A 17572-nucleotide genomic window follows, 5' to 3' on the forward strand; every position below is an offset into this window, starting at 1 on the left:
TTACAGGCCTGACAATAAACTCTGCTCTGTGCTGCTTTGTGATACAAAGCCGTTGCTTTGAAGCTATGCAATGTGTCTTGTTTCACACCGGGCCTGGAGCAAGAAAGATTTAGAGTATAGATAACATGTGTCTAGAAGTGAATGTTATTTAGCGCTGCAACCATGTGATGAATGCTTTGACCCCACCCCATAGGGTTGCAGCGCCCCTTGTGGCAGGGTTCCTAAAGATCAATAAAATAGAGGGAGCGGGAGATGTGTTTCCAGAGTAGGTGGAGATTTGTAACTGGAAACATCTCTCTGTCTGCTCTCCTCGCGAGTATAAAAGAATCTAACTCTCTTGTCTTTCCTGTATTTGTTTAATTGTCTCTAATAGGTATTTAGACCTGACATTATTTGGTCCTTCGAGCCGGATGCCAAAATACCGGAAGGATTCCAGCGGGCATGGTGGACCCCAGTAAAAGACCGTGCGCACGGCAAGTTTCCTAGTGGAAGCTTATCAGAACCTGTTCAAGGGCTGGCGCTCTGCCTGCCTGCTGGGATCTTACGGTTGACGGCTCTGACGGGAAGACAGGAGAGGGTGAGTAGATTCTTGTTTAAAAGTGTGGCGAATGACTGCGGGTCATTGCGCGAATAAGAAAACCCTGGACATTCTAGACTCTAACAGGTAAAAATAAAACATAACATCCGTGAAGGGCGTCCGAAGTCCTTGGCCAAAATTTCGTGGAAAAACAACAGGCGCACGGAGCCTAGTATGAACCTGCAGTAAAATTTAATAAATTGGAAGATAAAAAAATAAAAATAATAAAATTTAATCAATTAGCCGATAAAAATAAAAATAATAAAATTTCCTCAATTCGATATATAATAATAAAATTTAATCAATAATAAGAATATTTAAATCAGGCATTAAAATTGTAATTGGAACGGATGGCGGAGTCCGGCGGAGCAGGCGCTTAAGTTCCGCAACAAACGTATGATTGTGAGTGTGATTGGAGATATAAATACCATTTGGTGTTTTATCTCATATAAAAACAGTAGGATTGTAACCAGCAAACCTCTTGAGGATGCAGAGGTAAGAACCCCCACTCGAAAGAGTTGAAGCGTGGGTTACCTCAACAGGTTGTTTCAATTGCTGGCCTACTGAACAGAACCCCAGTTTTTAGGACTCCCTAGGCGTCGACAAACTGGGCTAAATTTAAATATAAAAAAAATAAAAAATGGGCAAAGTATAAGCAAGAATAAGCCAACACACAGGTTGAAATCAAATGACTGGAAATATGTTGAAAATTAGGATCCGCATAAAATAAAATATTTAGATAAATGGTTAACAAACTACAACTTTGACGGCCGTCTAAACTCACAGAAACTAACAGTATTGCAGGATAAAATAAAATAAAAACAAAGTCAAACCCACAGAAATCAAAGAATTTGATGTTTTATAGAAGGGAGGATGATGAGACAAGTTTCAGAAGTGTGAAAAGGCAGGCAGACGAGCAGGAAGCAGCAGGAGGGGGAGGGGACGTAGCTGAAGTTACCAAATACCAAAATAACAAAACAGAAGGGGAGAAACAAATAATACAAAATGCAAAACTATACCCCGACTTGCCCTCACCCCCACAATATGAGGAAAAAGGTAGTGAGGGACCTATTACTAGATCACAAAAAGCAAACTTTAAGTGGTCTAAGAACTGGGGAGAAATTTTGGTGCAGGGAGCTGTAGCTCCCACTGGGCTTTTTCTCCCTCCCCCATGTTGCCCTTCAGAAGAGGCAAATAGTCAGCCACACACGACTGATCTTTACCCTATGATACAAGTAGCAAATCTTAATGCAGGAGTAGATGGAGCAGCGCCCACGATTCTAGTATATAGAACGTGGACCCTGGAGGATATAAAAAGGCGCTAGAAGGGATCACACCTCTTAAAGAGGATGTGAACCGCTTTGTTGAAGACATGAATAACATACGTGAATCTTATCATTTAAATGGAAATGAGGTTCAACAAGTCTGGATGACTGCTTTAGGCAGTGATTGGCATCATGTTCGAGGAGACTGGACCCCATTGTTAGCAGGGAACCCTCCTCAAGTTCTTGCACACAATAGTAATGAATTAACAAACAGAGTTAATGCTTTAGCAGCAAGGACAGTTCAAAGATATCAACGCAGAGCAAACTACACTGAGATAAGCAGAGTCAAACAGAAGGAGGAAGAATCGTTTGATGAATATAGCCTGAGAATGACAAAAGTATTTAAAACACACAGTGGGTTAGTGGAAAATAATGATGACAATGGTCCATATAAGCAACAGCTAAAAAATGCATTACATGCAGGGTCAAAAGATGCGATTAGAGCGTGGGTAGCTAAACATTACATAGGATTGGGGACTGGAACTTTAGACGAATACATTAACCACGCTATACACGCAGAAAAGGTCTCAAAAGAAAAGAAAAAGGTTTCAGGAGCCTTTTTCCAAGATGAGGAGCAAATATTTTATCAAGAAAGGAGAGGCAGAGGAAGCTTCAGAGGTAGAAGTCAAAACCCCAGAGGACAGAGAGGGAGAATGGGAAGAGCAAACTACAGACAAAATAATTACAGACAAAATAATTTCAAACAAAATGATTTAGGATGTTGGTGTTGTGGGAAGGAAGGACACATAGCCAGACATTGCCCAGAAAAATACATAGATCAGTCAGCATGACTAGAATCAGAAAGTTTAGAGAGTTAAGAAGTCCAATTAAATCTACAGGATTTATTATCTATGGATAGTGTAAGACCAGAAATAACTCTTTTCATAAATGGTAGACCTGTAGTTTTCCTTTGTGACACTGGTGCATGTAGAACAACATGCAGAGAAAACATTACTGGGGTAAAGATTAGTGGGGAAACTGTCGTCGTGAGGTCAGCTGGGGGAAAATTAACGCAAGTCAATGAATCAGAGCCAGTTTGGCTTAGAGATCCACAGGGACAAGCTTGCCAGTTGTCCATTTTGATGCTCCCAGAATGCCCAGTAAACTTATTAGGCAGAGATGGCCTTATACAGCTAGGTTTAGCTCTGATTCCAACCACTGATGGGCACATAGCAGTTAAAAGGCAGTCAGAAATGAAAAAGGGAGATTTCTTTGTTGTTAAGGGTAATGGCAATCCGCACTATTGTTATACATTAGAAGTGCCCTGCAGACCCCCGCATAACTTTGCTCAGGCACTCCTGACAGAGGGAGGTAAAGCCATCTCTGCCCCACAGGATCAAATGCCTCCTGACAATTTACACATAACCCTTTGGTTCAGGAATGCGGCTGAGCCTGACAAGATTTATGAAGACAGGCTCAACAAGGTCACTCCAGCTAAAATTACAGTGACCTATCTGTATACAGATACAAAACACACAGCCGTTGCAGCTGTTGCTCTTCCTGATGATTTGAAATCTTTAGACAGAACGTGGACCTCCCCGCATGTATCGCTGTTTAAACAAAGAAATGAGCAGTGGAATCATTTAGGTAATCTTGTTGAGGAAGGAGAAGCAGCTACCGATTGGGTAACTACTTCCTCAAACATAGAAACTAGTGCTTCCACTGGGTTAACTAGAAAAGCATTGTTCTGGACAACATGGGTGCAAAAGGGGACAACATTTGTACTCCAAACAAAACTGACAAATGTTTCTTACAGAAGAAGAGGAAGTCCTTTTAAAAGACGTTCCTGATAAATTATGGTCAAAGGGGCCCACAGACGTGGGTCTTGTCAAAGAAGCTCTGCCAGTGCAAATTAGACCCAAAACAGAGTTTAGACCAAAAGTTAAGCAATATCCTTTAAAAACGGATGCACAGGAGGGTATAAAACTAGAAATTAAAGATCTTATTGTGGCAGGAGTCATAGTGCAGTGTGAAAATTCTTCATGTAACACTCCTATTTTTCCTGTTAAAAAAAACAACTTGTATAAGTGGGCTGCTATATTGAGCCATGGCGTTTTTGCATGTCTCAACTGGGGGGATGGTGAGATAGATACATTAACATTACTCTATGTATGGAGATACATTAACATTACTCTATGTATGGATTTATTTCTTTTTCAAGAACTTTTAATGTATTACAAAAGGTCACTTCATTTCAAAAATGCCTACAGAAAGAAGAGAGGGCTGCAAATGAAATGAGGAAATGTGATTATTTTTGATGCTTAATACAGTTAATTTTAAAAGGTATATGGAACACTCTTATTTTGAACAGGTTTGTGTTAAGCATTTAAAACTAAACCAGAGGGGTAAGCATTCAGAGACGCAGGAACCAAATGCAGATTATGGGAGATCTCTCAATGGGACCCCCACTGTGAGGCCAGGCCACAGGCGAAGCCATAAAATTTGCATTTTCCTTGGGAGACAGAGACTTTAGATTTCTCAGGTATCTGTGAGGTCTTATCTCAGGTCGTTCTGTACTCAGAATGACCGTGGGAGCCACGGGGGGTCAGGGCCAGCTATCCGCTCTTTTGTTTCGGTAGAAGGCAGATGGCCCTTTGATCTTTGCGTAGATCAGGGGGAGTTTCCAGTTGGCCAACAAGGGGAATGCCTAGAATGCATAAATTATATAGAGAAACAGGCTCTAACTGTAAGAGGCATTGCTCAGATAACAACAAACTGCAGTATGCAACCGATTCTAGATAGTTTCACAATCGGTCTTTTTAAACTGACCAAAACTTTAGGATAGATAAAATATTATTAAATCTACAGGACAGAATAAAATAGAAGTAATTCACTTGTTGACTAAGAAATTGATTGAATATAGAAAAAGTTTGCTACACTGTACAAATTTGTTGTTAAAGGATAATATTAAGTTTGAAATACCTTATGGGTTAATGGTAAAGATAATAAATCTAAAAATATAAGGATTTAATTACATAAGGCAGGATTGTGCTTAGATTTAGTGAAACATTTTCTCTTTAGTGTAAATAGTTTAAGCAAGTAAATACTTAGTGAGCAAGGAATAATGTGGAAAATGTTAAATATAAGTTTTTTGCATCCAAACACTGATTTGCTGTTTTCCTTTAATATTACTTTATATATCGATTAGTGAGTAGTTTGGATTTTTTATTTTTGAATTTTGTTTTCGTTGGTCTGACTTTTTGTTTAGCTATTTGCTGTGTATTCATTTAGTTAACTTTAAGTGTCCGTTCTTTATATTTTGTTAAATATAACAAATTAATTTCTTTCTTTTGAGTTACCAGTTTCCTCTGGACCTGTTGCTCATCATACAGATGAGCTCCAGCTGATTGGTGTCTATATATGGGTGTCAAACTTCCCTAGCGGGCCATTCCATTTGTTCACCTAGGGAGGGGGAAATTTGGTTTTTAGTTTAATTTCTTTCATTTGTAGATTTGGTAATATTCTGACCAGTATTTGTTAGGTTTTTGTGTGTTTAATTACCGCTAGTGTGTGTTAATGGTCTGATCAGCCACTATTTAAGTTCCCCTCATGTCTTGTTTGTTAGGTCAGTTTGTGTTTGAGTTTGTTTTGTTAACAACTGAATTGTATTTGTTATGTTGATTTTAGTTTGGGCCCAATTTATCATCTTTGGATTTTCTTTGTAGACTATATTTTTGAATTTTCTTCAATGTCTCTCTGGCTGGTTAATGCAAAAAACCTTCACAGAGTCTTAATTGGTAAACACGCCTTGTCAAACACTAGTGAAAATTTTTGAGGAGTTTATAAAATGAATTATTTGACAATTATAAGAATACGATGAGATAAGGAGCTTTAAAACTGTAATGTAAAGTGTTTTGGGAAAATAGTAATCTTGAAGATAAAGCATGCTAACATTAATTGTTTTGTTTGTTTTGACGGGTTTTACCTTTTGGGAAAAAGGCAGCATTGAATTTGGTAGAATTTCTCAGGGAACATCATAAACCTGTTTTCTCAACATCGTTATTTAAAAGTAGTGGAAATGTGATGCGTTAGCAGATAATGCATCAACAGGGGGGAGAATGTTATAGGGTTATCTTTTATATTACTTGAATAATATTTTTTATTTTTGAAGAACATGTTTGATCCGTGTTACACATAGAAAGTGAAAGGAAAGATATGGTCTGGTGAAATATATGTTTCTTTTGAATGGATTTGAGTCATTCTCCATTGAAACATGTTCTGATAATGGGCTAAAGGATTTTGAAACAATAGATAACAAATTTATAGCGATTAATGAAGCATATTTTGGTAAATTAACTTAGGAAAACAATTATAGAGATTAAAAATATTATTATGTTAGCCATTTTCAGAGCATTAATTTAATGGAGCAAGAATGTTTAAAGAAATGTTTTGAAGAATCTGTTCTTGATTAAAGTTATCCCTAATCAGTAAAAGTACACAGGCGGGATTATAATGATTTTTCTGAACTTGATTTTTGTTTTGATTTTAAATCCATTTAAAACGATTTTGAATAGAACTTTAAATTCAACGACAAGCAAAAGACCTAGGTAAAATTGGTATATTCTGAAAATGCCTAGATTTGTTAAATTATACATTGACATTATAATTTCTCCAGGTCTAACTCTTTTGAGTTTTTGTTTAAGGAAAGCATGTTGAATGTTTTAGACAAATAACTAGTAAGATCCAGTTTGTACTATAAAAGTAATTTAAACTGGACAGTTTAATTAACAGTGATTTTCATTTTTTGATGGTAACTGTAAGCTTTACAACTACATTTTTAAGTTTTTGTGATTGTTTTGTTTTGTTTGTTTAGTTTTATTTTATAAGATTGGTTTAAGAGAAAGATCTGCATATGTTTAACATTTTGGCAAAACATTACTTTAGAAACATGTCTTTTGAAGCTGGTGGTAACGGGGTTTTGTGCATTAGTTTTCTCTGTTATTGCCTGTATATGTCTGTCCTACATCTGCTGAAGATCTAATACTTTCTTTGTCTAGTGTTTTGTTTCAGAAGAGGCAACACTTACAGAAACGTGAAGTGACATGGAAAATACAGATACTGATCCGACATACATCGATGCCATCGGGGTCCCTCGTGGAGTGCCTGATGAATATAAATTAGTTGATCAGGGTGGGGTTGAATCTACAATTTGTTGGTGGTGCACGATTAACAAAAACGTAGACGGAATAAATTACATCCATTACAATGTACAAAAACTGGGAAACTGGATACAGGCTGGTTTCGAGACAGTGTATGAACAGCTGGCTGCTACTTCACTGATGGCTTTTCAGAACCGCATAGCTCTTGACATGCTGCTGGCTGAGAAAGGAGGGGTGTGCATGATTTTTGGAGAAAAATGTTGCACATTTTTACCAAACAATACAGCAGCTGATGGAAGCTTAACGAAGGCCATTACAGGGCTTCGCACCCTTAATGGCAAAATGAAGGAACACTCTGGAGTGGATACTTCCATGTGGGATGCATGGATGGATGCTTTTGGGAAGTATAGAAACCTTGTGTCCTCTGTCTTAGTATCAATTGCAGTATTTGCTGCAATTTTGACTTTGTGTGGATGTTGTTTTGTTCCGTGCCTGCGTTCTTTGTTCAACCGTCTCATTACCACAGCGATTTCACCCATGGAGGACCAGATGGCACAGATGTATCCTTTATTAGAGAAAAAATCTGGTGTTGACAAAGCCTACTCTGATGATGACTCTTCTTCTGACAGGTATCCAGATCCTAATTTTTGGACTGGGTATAACCCCTGAGTGTAAAAATGTTTGCTTTCCAAAACATGAACTTCCAGTTTGAAAATCATTTGAAGTGACTGTTTTTAGAGGGATAAGGGGCATGGAACAAATATTCGATAAACAGGAGGGAACTGTTGGATAAATTGTATTATTAGTAATTATCAAATATTTGTTGTATCATGTAGTCTTGTAGTTACATTTTAGATAATGTTTCTGTGTGTTAAATAACTTTGATTCTATCCTGAGACTGCCCTGGGAAATAGGGGTGACAGCTACTCTCAGCAGCTGTTGCCCTGCAGGACTTCCTACAAGACAGAGGTGTTAATTGCTCCCAGCAGAGTTTTACAGGCCTGACAATAAACTCTGCTCTGTGCTGCTTTGTGATACAAAGCCGTTGCTTTGAAGCTATGCAATGTGTCTTGTTTCACACCGGGCCTGGAGCAAGAAAGATTTAGAGTATAGATAACATGTGTCTAGAAGTGAATGTTATTTAGCGCTGCAACCATGTGATGAATGCTTTGACCCCACCCCATAGGGTTGCAGCGCCCCTTGTGGCAGGGTTCCTAAAGATCAATAAAATAGAGGGAGCGGGAGATGTGTTTCCAGAGTAGGTGGAGATTTGTAACTGGAAACATCTCTCTGTCTGCTCTCCTCGCGAGTATAAAAGAATCTAACTCTCTTGTCTTTCCTGTATTTGTTTAATTGTCTCTAATAGGTATTTAGACCTGACAGTAATGCATTCCAACAATAGACACAATAGGTACTAGAAGATTTCTTTCCCTAATTTGAGATTCAGATTGCGGTCATTTGCTGTGTTTTTCTCTCTGTCCAATTTTCTGTGTGGTCGCTTGGAATAAAAGAAGAACCCTGATGATTCTACAAATAGAACAATTGAGAAATAGAGTTCAGTAAACACCATCTGATTGTTAAGTGTCAAGCATTTCAAAATTTTGATTGATTGAAAACATTTGCTAATATTGTGCCATTTTGAACAAATACACAACAAATGTAATCAAAATGCACTAACAAGACAAACTGATCTAGTTCACATCTAATAGGAATATTGTGTATAGTCGACTCAACCCAACTCATACCTTATTAAGTAGAACATATTTGGGTCAAATTACATGTAGTCTTCTTTAAGTGTTATAATACCATCTTCTGAAATTTAATTTATTATAGGACACAAATTTAAAAAAGTGTATTTAATGAGCAAGCATCTGGCAACAATAAGCACTGGTAGTCATTAAGGTTACTACAATCTTTTCAGTTAGTGTCTTTATTTTCAGCTTTTAAGGACAATGTAACCTAAAAGCAAATCCTGTTGCAAATTCAGTATTGTTTTTGTTGTTAAGTAACATGTTAGAAATTAAAATTATTGTATTGAACATACTTACAACCTCATTAAAACCTTGCTGTGTTACCCATAGTGACCTCCACATGAGTAGGACGAACTGAGCCCCACAGAAGGTCCTAAGAAATATGTAAAAGAAATACCTCAAGTCTTTTGTGATTAGTAGAAATAAAAAACACTGCAACTCAGCACCACAATCTACAGATTTGAAATCGGTTGTCATGGAGTCACAATACATTAGTAAATTTGTTTGAGATTATTCTTTAATATAAATAGATAAATGTCAGTTTATCTGGTTTTTTGCTGCTTGTGTGATCTTTGTTCTATTATTAAAGTTTGTGCCTTCATTTTGGCTTTAGATGTAAAACACTTTGAATTTACTGTTATGAGTTTGTTGTTTTTAATCTCCTTGAACAAGAGACAAATCTGTATCCAGAGCCTCCCAAGTGAATAGTTTAAATTGTGGGGAAAAAAGACACACAAAACCTCAAAACAAGACACAATCTCAACTTCAAGATGAAGGAACAACAATGTCTCTTTGCTTTCTGAATGAAAGTGGGCTCCAAGGAAGAAGACCCAGCAAGACCCCACTTTTGAACTAGAGGCATAAAAGAGCATGACTGGAGTTTTCTAAAATAAATGTTGACAAGTCACAATACTTCTGGGAGGATGTACTTTGGACATTTCACAGCATTTTTTCTCTTTTTCATCTTCAGACAAACTAAAATTGGATCATTTTTATGAGACACAACAGAAAAATAAGCGTTATAGTCTTAAAGAAAATGCATACATTTCTACTGTGGATCCTTTAGAACGCTTTAAAAAAACCCAGCTTTTCTGAGGGTGCATCAACAATAAAACTGTTAGATCCTTCTAACATTTTTGCAGAGATTTGCTGACATGACTTTCCTTTGTTAAATGTAAATATAAACTCAATTCAGAAATCTGCAAAGTTTTAAATCATGACATAGAAAGTGGGAAGTTTTAGCAGTTATTTTAAGCTTGATTAAAACTGCTAGGTAAAGGAGATTTCTGATTGTAAAACTTTGAAGGACCTTTCAGAATTACATTTGCATGTTCTTGATGTTTTCCACTGGGTGATTTTTATAAATGTGGTTCAGTTCCACAGTTACAATTTTTTTTAATGTTTGTACAATTTCATTTCTAATGAATTCCAGCTACATTCTTGCTTTTCCCTGAATGGTTGGATGGTCTCCAACAAAGACACATATTTCTAAATAATCAAAACAATTAAATACATACTTTATTAATCCTTGACATATATATATAATTGTATGTAATAATATTAACCCATGCTTTAAAAAAGGTTGGTTTACAGCCTGTAAGAGTAGGACTACCAGCACATCTTTAATACAACAGTTTTATTACAGCTTCAGTCATATTCAATAAATTAAAGTACACATCCCAATGAGGCTTGTTTGTCAAATTAAAAGTATCTCTAAAAGTTAACAACCTTCAAAGAGCTACTAAATGCAAAATGTTTTCTTTACCGTTATAGAGTTAATTGAGGTGCCAAAAGCTATAATAGAAGTGAATTTGATTACAAAAATATTTGATGTTATGTCATAATTGTATTGCCTAATAAACAAATGTACTTGCATAATAGGTTAGATTTAGAAATTGTCTTTACCGTGGATGTCTATAACTGTAGTGGGTGCCTTCATAAAACTAGAAATGTTATGGTAACAATTCCTAATAAGCCTGTTACCTTGTGGCTGAACAGACAACAATAAGTGCTTCACAAAAACAACCCAAATGAATGATATTACTAAACTCTACAACTGTCTCCATATTTGAGAGCCTATCATTGATTGTTATTAAACAGTAAACCCATTGGATGAAAAAAGAAAAAGACACACTGTGTTCTGTTTATGTCTGTCCTTTGGACAGACTGCTGAAATTTAACAGCTCTGTCATCGACCTCCCAGGGATGATGACTCACAGTGACACATTTCGTGAGTCTTCTCTCAAAAAAAGTTTGGGAAAGATGTTAAACTACAACTAGCTCCAAAATACAGTGTCACTGTATTTTGACTGTTTTAGAAAAACTGTTGAGAATGCAGGCCTCGTGTGTGAAGGATTTTAGTCAAAAAATAAAGGAAAATACTGCTGTAATTCTCCAGGGTGAAGAAGAAGTCAAAACAATTCAGAAAGCTCAGTATATTCACACTTCCCGGTTTATAAGGTAAGACTCAGTGCAGATGTCTATGGTTCATTGCAACTGAGCTTTTCACAACACAGTGTACTGACAAAAAGACAAATCATTTTTCAGCATTTCTTTTTTTTGTAGCACGCCTAAAATGATAAAATAATTACTTCTTGCTGATCTGAGGTAAAATGGTACATTTTGCTCAACAGATACTTGTGCTTTGGTTGGCCCTAAAATGCAAGCAGTACATTTTTTTTTTTCATCTTATAAGTCCAATCTGTTTTACCTTTCATTTTGTTTTTAAGGTTTTCTGGTTTTCTGTAGAATTTAGTTTTTAATTTTTGGAAGAAGCAAATAGATTTTTCTCAAATCCTCTTTCTCAGCTCTGAAATGCAGAATGAAACAAAAGTATATGGTTTTAGAAGAAATTCGTCTGACAGGCAATTAAATATGTCAATAAAATAATTCAGTAATGAACAGTTCTGCTGTTTTTGTTGCTTTCTTTAAAAACCTGTTTAAGGAAGCTTTATATTAAGTGTTTGCAGGAGGGTGCTCGAACTGTTGCTCCATGATGTAGCTATGGCTCCAGAACGGGCATTCACCTTCTGCAACTGAAGGTTGTTTTGTTTTCTTTTATCTTCGTTTACATCCATCCCCAAATGTTTTCAAGTGGCTTTAGAAATTTGAAGGACTTCTGTGAATGGGTGCAATTTCTTTCAATTTATATCTTACATTTGTTTGGCCAACTCAAAAAAAAAGGATTTTTAAGTTTAAAAAAAGACTTATGGTCCCTCCTTTAGTATTCTTTACTTGTTAAAATGGTTTATACCTGTGAGAAAAGGAACATTTTTGGTCAGAGTGTAAAATAATTTCTTTTCACGCTTGCCTCCTCAGCCTTCCATAGTTTACAGTGCATACCTAACTTACAAATATTTTGGTGTCATAAGGTGTTGCCAGAAACCAATGGGTTTCATTTGAAGGCTTTCAGTGTTCATACAATAAGCAGTTTTAAGGATGGCAGTATGACTAAGAGACAGCCCCAGTGTTAGGTTGTGCCCAGTGATGTGAAACAGCAGAATGAATGTCAGGCAGCTCTGGACACCGTTCATGCTCAGGGTAGTTGGCAGTGAAGAACCTCTTTGTTTATGTGTGTTGCGATCCAATAATGGGCCAGAGCCAGTCACAATGTAAAAACCTGCAAGTATGTAGCGACGGCAGCAGTCGCATGTGTGGGGGCAGTAAGAATTCAGACTTAGACAATGGGCAAGAAGCCACTGCATGACTGCATTATTTTGTGTACTATGCAGTTCAGTGAAGGGCAGATTTGATGTTTTCTTCCTCTCAGTAGGGCCTTTCTTTGAGTCAGAGCTTTGCCCAGGGAACACTCACAAAGGACTCTGCTGCTGCAGCTTGCAGAATCCAGCTACATCTCAAACCAGTTTTGCTATTTAAATAAGCTAACACTTATTTTCTTATCTTTCCCTTGCAGTCCAAAAAAATCCAGGCTCAACTGAAAGAACTGCGGTATGGGAAAAAGGATTTAATTTTTAAGGTAAGCTCAAACTGAAGGTGGGTGGGTGGCTTTGTAACAGACCAGGGGTAAACACTTACCTTGGAAAAAAAAATGATCCCATCACAGACGGCGCTCCAATTAATTCAGCTGACAATTACAAAGTTGCCTGCAGCCAGACAGCAGCCTGCAAAGTCAATTGGCCGTCTCTTAAACCACATACTGCTAAATCTTGTTCTCTGATTTTGCCTCTGCATGATACGGCTCATCCCTTTCAGTCAAACAAGGTTTGTGGTTGACCATTCTCGACAACAGATGATAATACAGAATTACGTAAGCTCATAAATAAGAATTTTCCTGACCCAAATTACATATGACATCATGTTTTTCTGTATTTCCTTGGGAGGTCCTTATTTCAAGGAATCAGATATGCATTATGCGTCTGCTACCTTTGTTAGCAGAATATGAGCGGCAGTAAATAAAAAAAAAACAAAACTGGTGGCCAGTTTCACTTACTTGTCTGCCTCTTCTGTATTGTGAGGACTAAATGTTCTCATATCTGAGTGAGCACGTAATATTTATCGGCATTCACAGGTACACGGACTGACCTTTCCGGTCTTGTTTGCAGTGGTAAAATGTCAGTCCATATTTCTGCAAAAAATATTCTGTAATGCCTCCTTATAAGTGTGCATTTCGATGCTTTAAAGTTATAATATATGCAGATAGATGTGATTTTAAAAAAGGTGAATTGATAGCAGACTACATTTTCTACTATTAGCTCTAAAGCTGAATTTATTGTCGCTGGGTGTTCTGATCTTTGGCCTGCTTTTGTTCCGTGAATGATGAATGTATTGACTTGTTCGCCTGCTGTCAGATCTTGTAAATCACTGTCTCTAAACTGGATCAGTCACTCAAGTAAAAGAACTTTATTTCTCAATGTCGAACATTCAGTATTTATGCTGAAGACGTGGTTTGCATCCGTAAAGGCAAGAGACTAATTTGAGCATTTTTTCTTTTCCATTGAAATAGTCAGCCTTGTTTGATGGTACGACCTGATTTCTTTTACGCATGTGGGAAGGTCAAACAGATATGATTCACATTCTTCTGAACCTGATCTTCCTGTTGCTGAAACCTCATCTGCAATTCCTATATGCTAAAATCCAAACCCCAGCGAGCAACAAAGGAGCAGAAAGTGGCAAAGAGTAGTTTGAGATATGTAAATGTCATCAACATCATAGGGGGAATGTGAGTCAACCTACCACCAGAAAGCAACTGAATGGGTTATGACAGCTGCTGTACCATATCAAAGAGCATTTTGCAGCACATCACAGTGCATGCTGATAAGAATGATCAAGGAACTCAACAGAACTTATTATTCTAATTTATGGGTTAATGGACTGTTATATTACGTTACATTACAGTTTCATGATATGGCTGCAAAGATGTCGCCCACTTTAAAGGTGTCTCTGGTCAATCAGATGCTTCAGTGGAGCCAAAAGTATTCTGGAATGAAGTGTACTTGAACAATGAAGCCAGCAACAAGGAATGAAAGTACTCATGGTATATAACTGAGCAGTCTTGATCTGTGGCACCAGACACAAAATGTGCAGCTAATAAGCTTTGTCAAAACAATAAAAGCAAGAAGTTTGCCATGAAATTCTTGCTGGCCTTTCAAATGCATTCAGTGCTTCAAATGCAAATAATTAAAACATAAAAGTGGTATTTTGGTGATTGCAATTAAAAAAGAAAAAAACAAACAAACAAACAAAAACACACAATTACCTGGTCACACAGATTGTGTTACAGCACTACAGCAAACCTATGTGTCACATTTCCATCCTACCCTTTCACAAGCTGACCATTTAGGACTGTCACTGCCTTCCTTGATGTCTAGAAACTCCATTTGCAGCAAGTACTAGTTTCACTTCCTAATCTTTCTGAACCAACTTCATGCCCATAACATGAAACAGCTCAAATTGTTTAGCTTTTAAAATATTTTCGACAAATATGATCCAGTTCACCCATTGATTATTTTATAATGTAGTAACTACTACTTGACTTATCGTAGCTTCTACTGCCGTTCAAGTTTACAGTGCTAAGAGAGAGCAAAGGCATATATCACAACAAATTTACTCAAAAATTTAAATTTGCAAAGGCCTGAATCTAATAGCCACACATCAGGTGCATAGGAGTGACCATGACCTCAAAAACTGAGGGGAATTGAAACAAATATTTTCTTAATTCTCTCCTAACAGTTTGCAAAGTGCTTAGACTCCTATAATAGATTGCCATGTTGAAAGATACCCTGTTAAGTTCAAAGTTCTCTATAAAATGCTAAAGCAACTTATTAACAAAGTGCTTTGAACTAAATCAATTGTGTACACACAGTACTACAGTTTAGTAACATCATTAGATTTGTTGTAACACAATCAATGTGAAGCCGCTTTTGGGTCTTCACAGTGGAATTATGTTTTGAAAAGTAACAGACTTGTAGCTATAAAGAAGGAATACTCCGTTTTTAAAATCTAAGAAATGCAGATTCACAATAGGGACATGCTGTCTTGTTAGAAGTTCTGCACTTGATGTGTTTTTGTTGCTTATGTAGCACTTCAAGATAGCAACAGAAATCAAACTCAGCATCTACATCATGTGTCAGCTGTAAACAGCTCAAAGATGCAGGTCTCCCCACACTTACCATCGAAAATGCTGAAAGGACGGCCAGTGCCTTTGCAGTGCTTCTCTGAGAGAGTATTTTTGGAGCAGAAGTTCTTTTCAGGCTTTCATATCTTCTTTCTTCCATCAGTCCAGTTTTAAATTTGCCCCCCGAGCTGTTTTTCCTCGAGCGTAGAAAAAGAAAAAGGCTAAAGAAAAATGATGGCCTGATGGAGCTGCATGCCATATATAGCTGAAAAGCTAGTGGCCCACTGACCTCAAACCTCTATAATGGAAATATGAAGCTTGCGACTTGGAGGCACTAACCCTGGCAGTCAGCATTTCTGGGTGAGTGGTCAGGCATGCATCCTCCTCAATGGACTATCTTTTGATGATGCTCTGTGTAATAGATGTAATCACTCTGTGCTGTGATACAGCACAAAAACACACTACAAAATATCCATTTCCTTTAAATATATAGTGAGCTCATTATTCAATACCAAAAATAGATTTTGCAGAAATGTATTCTTTATTAAATATAAATTTTACTGTTTAAGCGAGAGTGAAGATATGTAAAGCATGAACAATGATTAGACCAACATTGCCTGGACTGGACTAGCGCCGTTAGCTTAGTGGTAAATATCTGATTAAATATTTTTCAATCTCAAAAATATAATCTTTGCTAAAATATATAACTCCATCCCATTATGTAGGAAATAGCTGTGTGTCAGTGAACACTTTCATTTTTCTGTGCAAACACCTCTGTGTCAATTATTAAAGAACTGCTCCTGAAGATGTATAAGCTCTGATTTTCTCTTCAGCACAATACAACAGTAACAAATGAGTCTTGTATTAGTTCCAAACTCTGCTTTGTGTGAGAAGAGACCTACTGGAAGAAATATGTGATACTTTTAAAAGTAATACTGGGAATTTTCACTTCCAGGTAAATAAACTGAACGGAATTTAATTTTATATCATTTAATAATATATCATAATTTATCATCCCTGAATGACTAATCTTAAAAAAAGAAAACTGCATTCTACCATTTACCCTGGTAAATGGTAGAATGGATGGACCTGTCTTTAAAAATGATAAAATTCTGAAAAAAAACCTTCTTATTTTGGGTCATCGTCTCACTCTCTAATGTCATGGACTGTTTGCAGAGTTTGCCATTACTATTTATTGTGCTATCTGACCTTGGATGCTCCATAATGTAAGCTTATGCAGTTTATCACTTTGAAAGGCCAGTAAAAGACACCCAATAAAAGTTCATGGCTCAAAAGTTCACTATCAAGGCCGGTCAAACGTAGGCTGCATGCAAATAATCCTAAAATGAGCGTATTTTTCTGCAATACTGATGAGTTTATCAATAATTAAAGACACCTCAGAGGAGCTGCTGTTGATTCTCATGATGATTTAACATCATCTGATGGTAAATCAGCTCATCTATGGAATATGACCCTTTTGTGTGTTCTCTTCCATCCAGAGGAATATAGTCAAAAAATAATGATCATTATGGGGCTGGTTAGATTGTCGAGGAGGGGTTATCAAGTAATTTTTTATTGTAGAGATCAAACTAATCATAGCTTTGTGTAGCAATTGATGTAACAGTTCTAATATCTTCATAGACCTTCAAAATATTTTTTCCCTACATCTGTGGTCATGCATTTCTGCAGGGGCAACAGCTTCTGGACTTGGAGCACAAGCTAACCATCGCCAAGGAGGAATTAGAGAAGACAGCCCTTGATAAGGTGACATAATAAGGATTTGATGTTGTTTACGTTGGTCAATAATATCTATTTAACATTTTTGAATGTCTGAAGCAGCTTTGAATATCTTAATCTGACCAATTCAAACAGCAATTTAAGAAATTAAATTATAGAAATGACATTCCAATTGTTGAATGAATAAATCATGTGCAGCAAAATAAACAGCATTGTTTAGAAGTAGTTTCTGAACAGAAGAGTAAGTACCAAGATTTTTCTCCCAGTTTTCACACCCAAGATTGTGTTTTCATGCTGTTTAGATTCAGTCATTTAGAGACATGCTTCAGGTTTAATTGGTAAGATTTTTTTTTTTTTCATTTTGCATATGCCTATTGACATACTGTTAGCAGGGTTTAGTTGGATGAGCTAAAATTGCATGAAGAAAAAAAAATGCAGATTACGCAAGAAGGTAATTCTGCAGTTCATCTTTTGGAGTACTGACATCAGGGGCTGTTGTAAAATAATTA

The 17572-nt window shown here is 36.7% G+C and overlaps 1 protein-coding gene across 1 annotated transcript in view; it reads left to right on the plus strand.

The window, feature by feature from the left end:
• The window catches only part of luzp2 (leucine zipper protein 2), a 175045-nt gene that overhangs the window by 134844 nt on the left and 22629 nt on the right, over positions 1–17572 (plus strand). The window contains exons 7-8 of the mRNA XM_023332965.1: positions 12666–12728; positions 17016–17090. Of these exons, the coding sequence (XP_023188733.1) occupies positions 12666–12728; positions 17016–17090 (138 nt within the window). The remainder of the gene's footprint in view (positions 1–12665; positions 12729–17015; positions 17091–17572) is intronic.

The sequence above is a fragment of the Xiphophorus maculatus genome, chromosome 4 (assembly GCF_002775205.1).
Source record: "Xiphophorus maculatus strain JP 163 A chromosome 4, X_maculatus-5.0-male, whole genome shotgun sequence".
Classification (NCBI taxonomy): domain Eukaryota; kingdom Metazoa; phylum Chordata; class Actinopteri; order Cyprinodontiformes; family Poeciliidae; genus Xiphophorus; species Xiphophorus maculatus.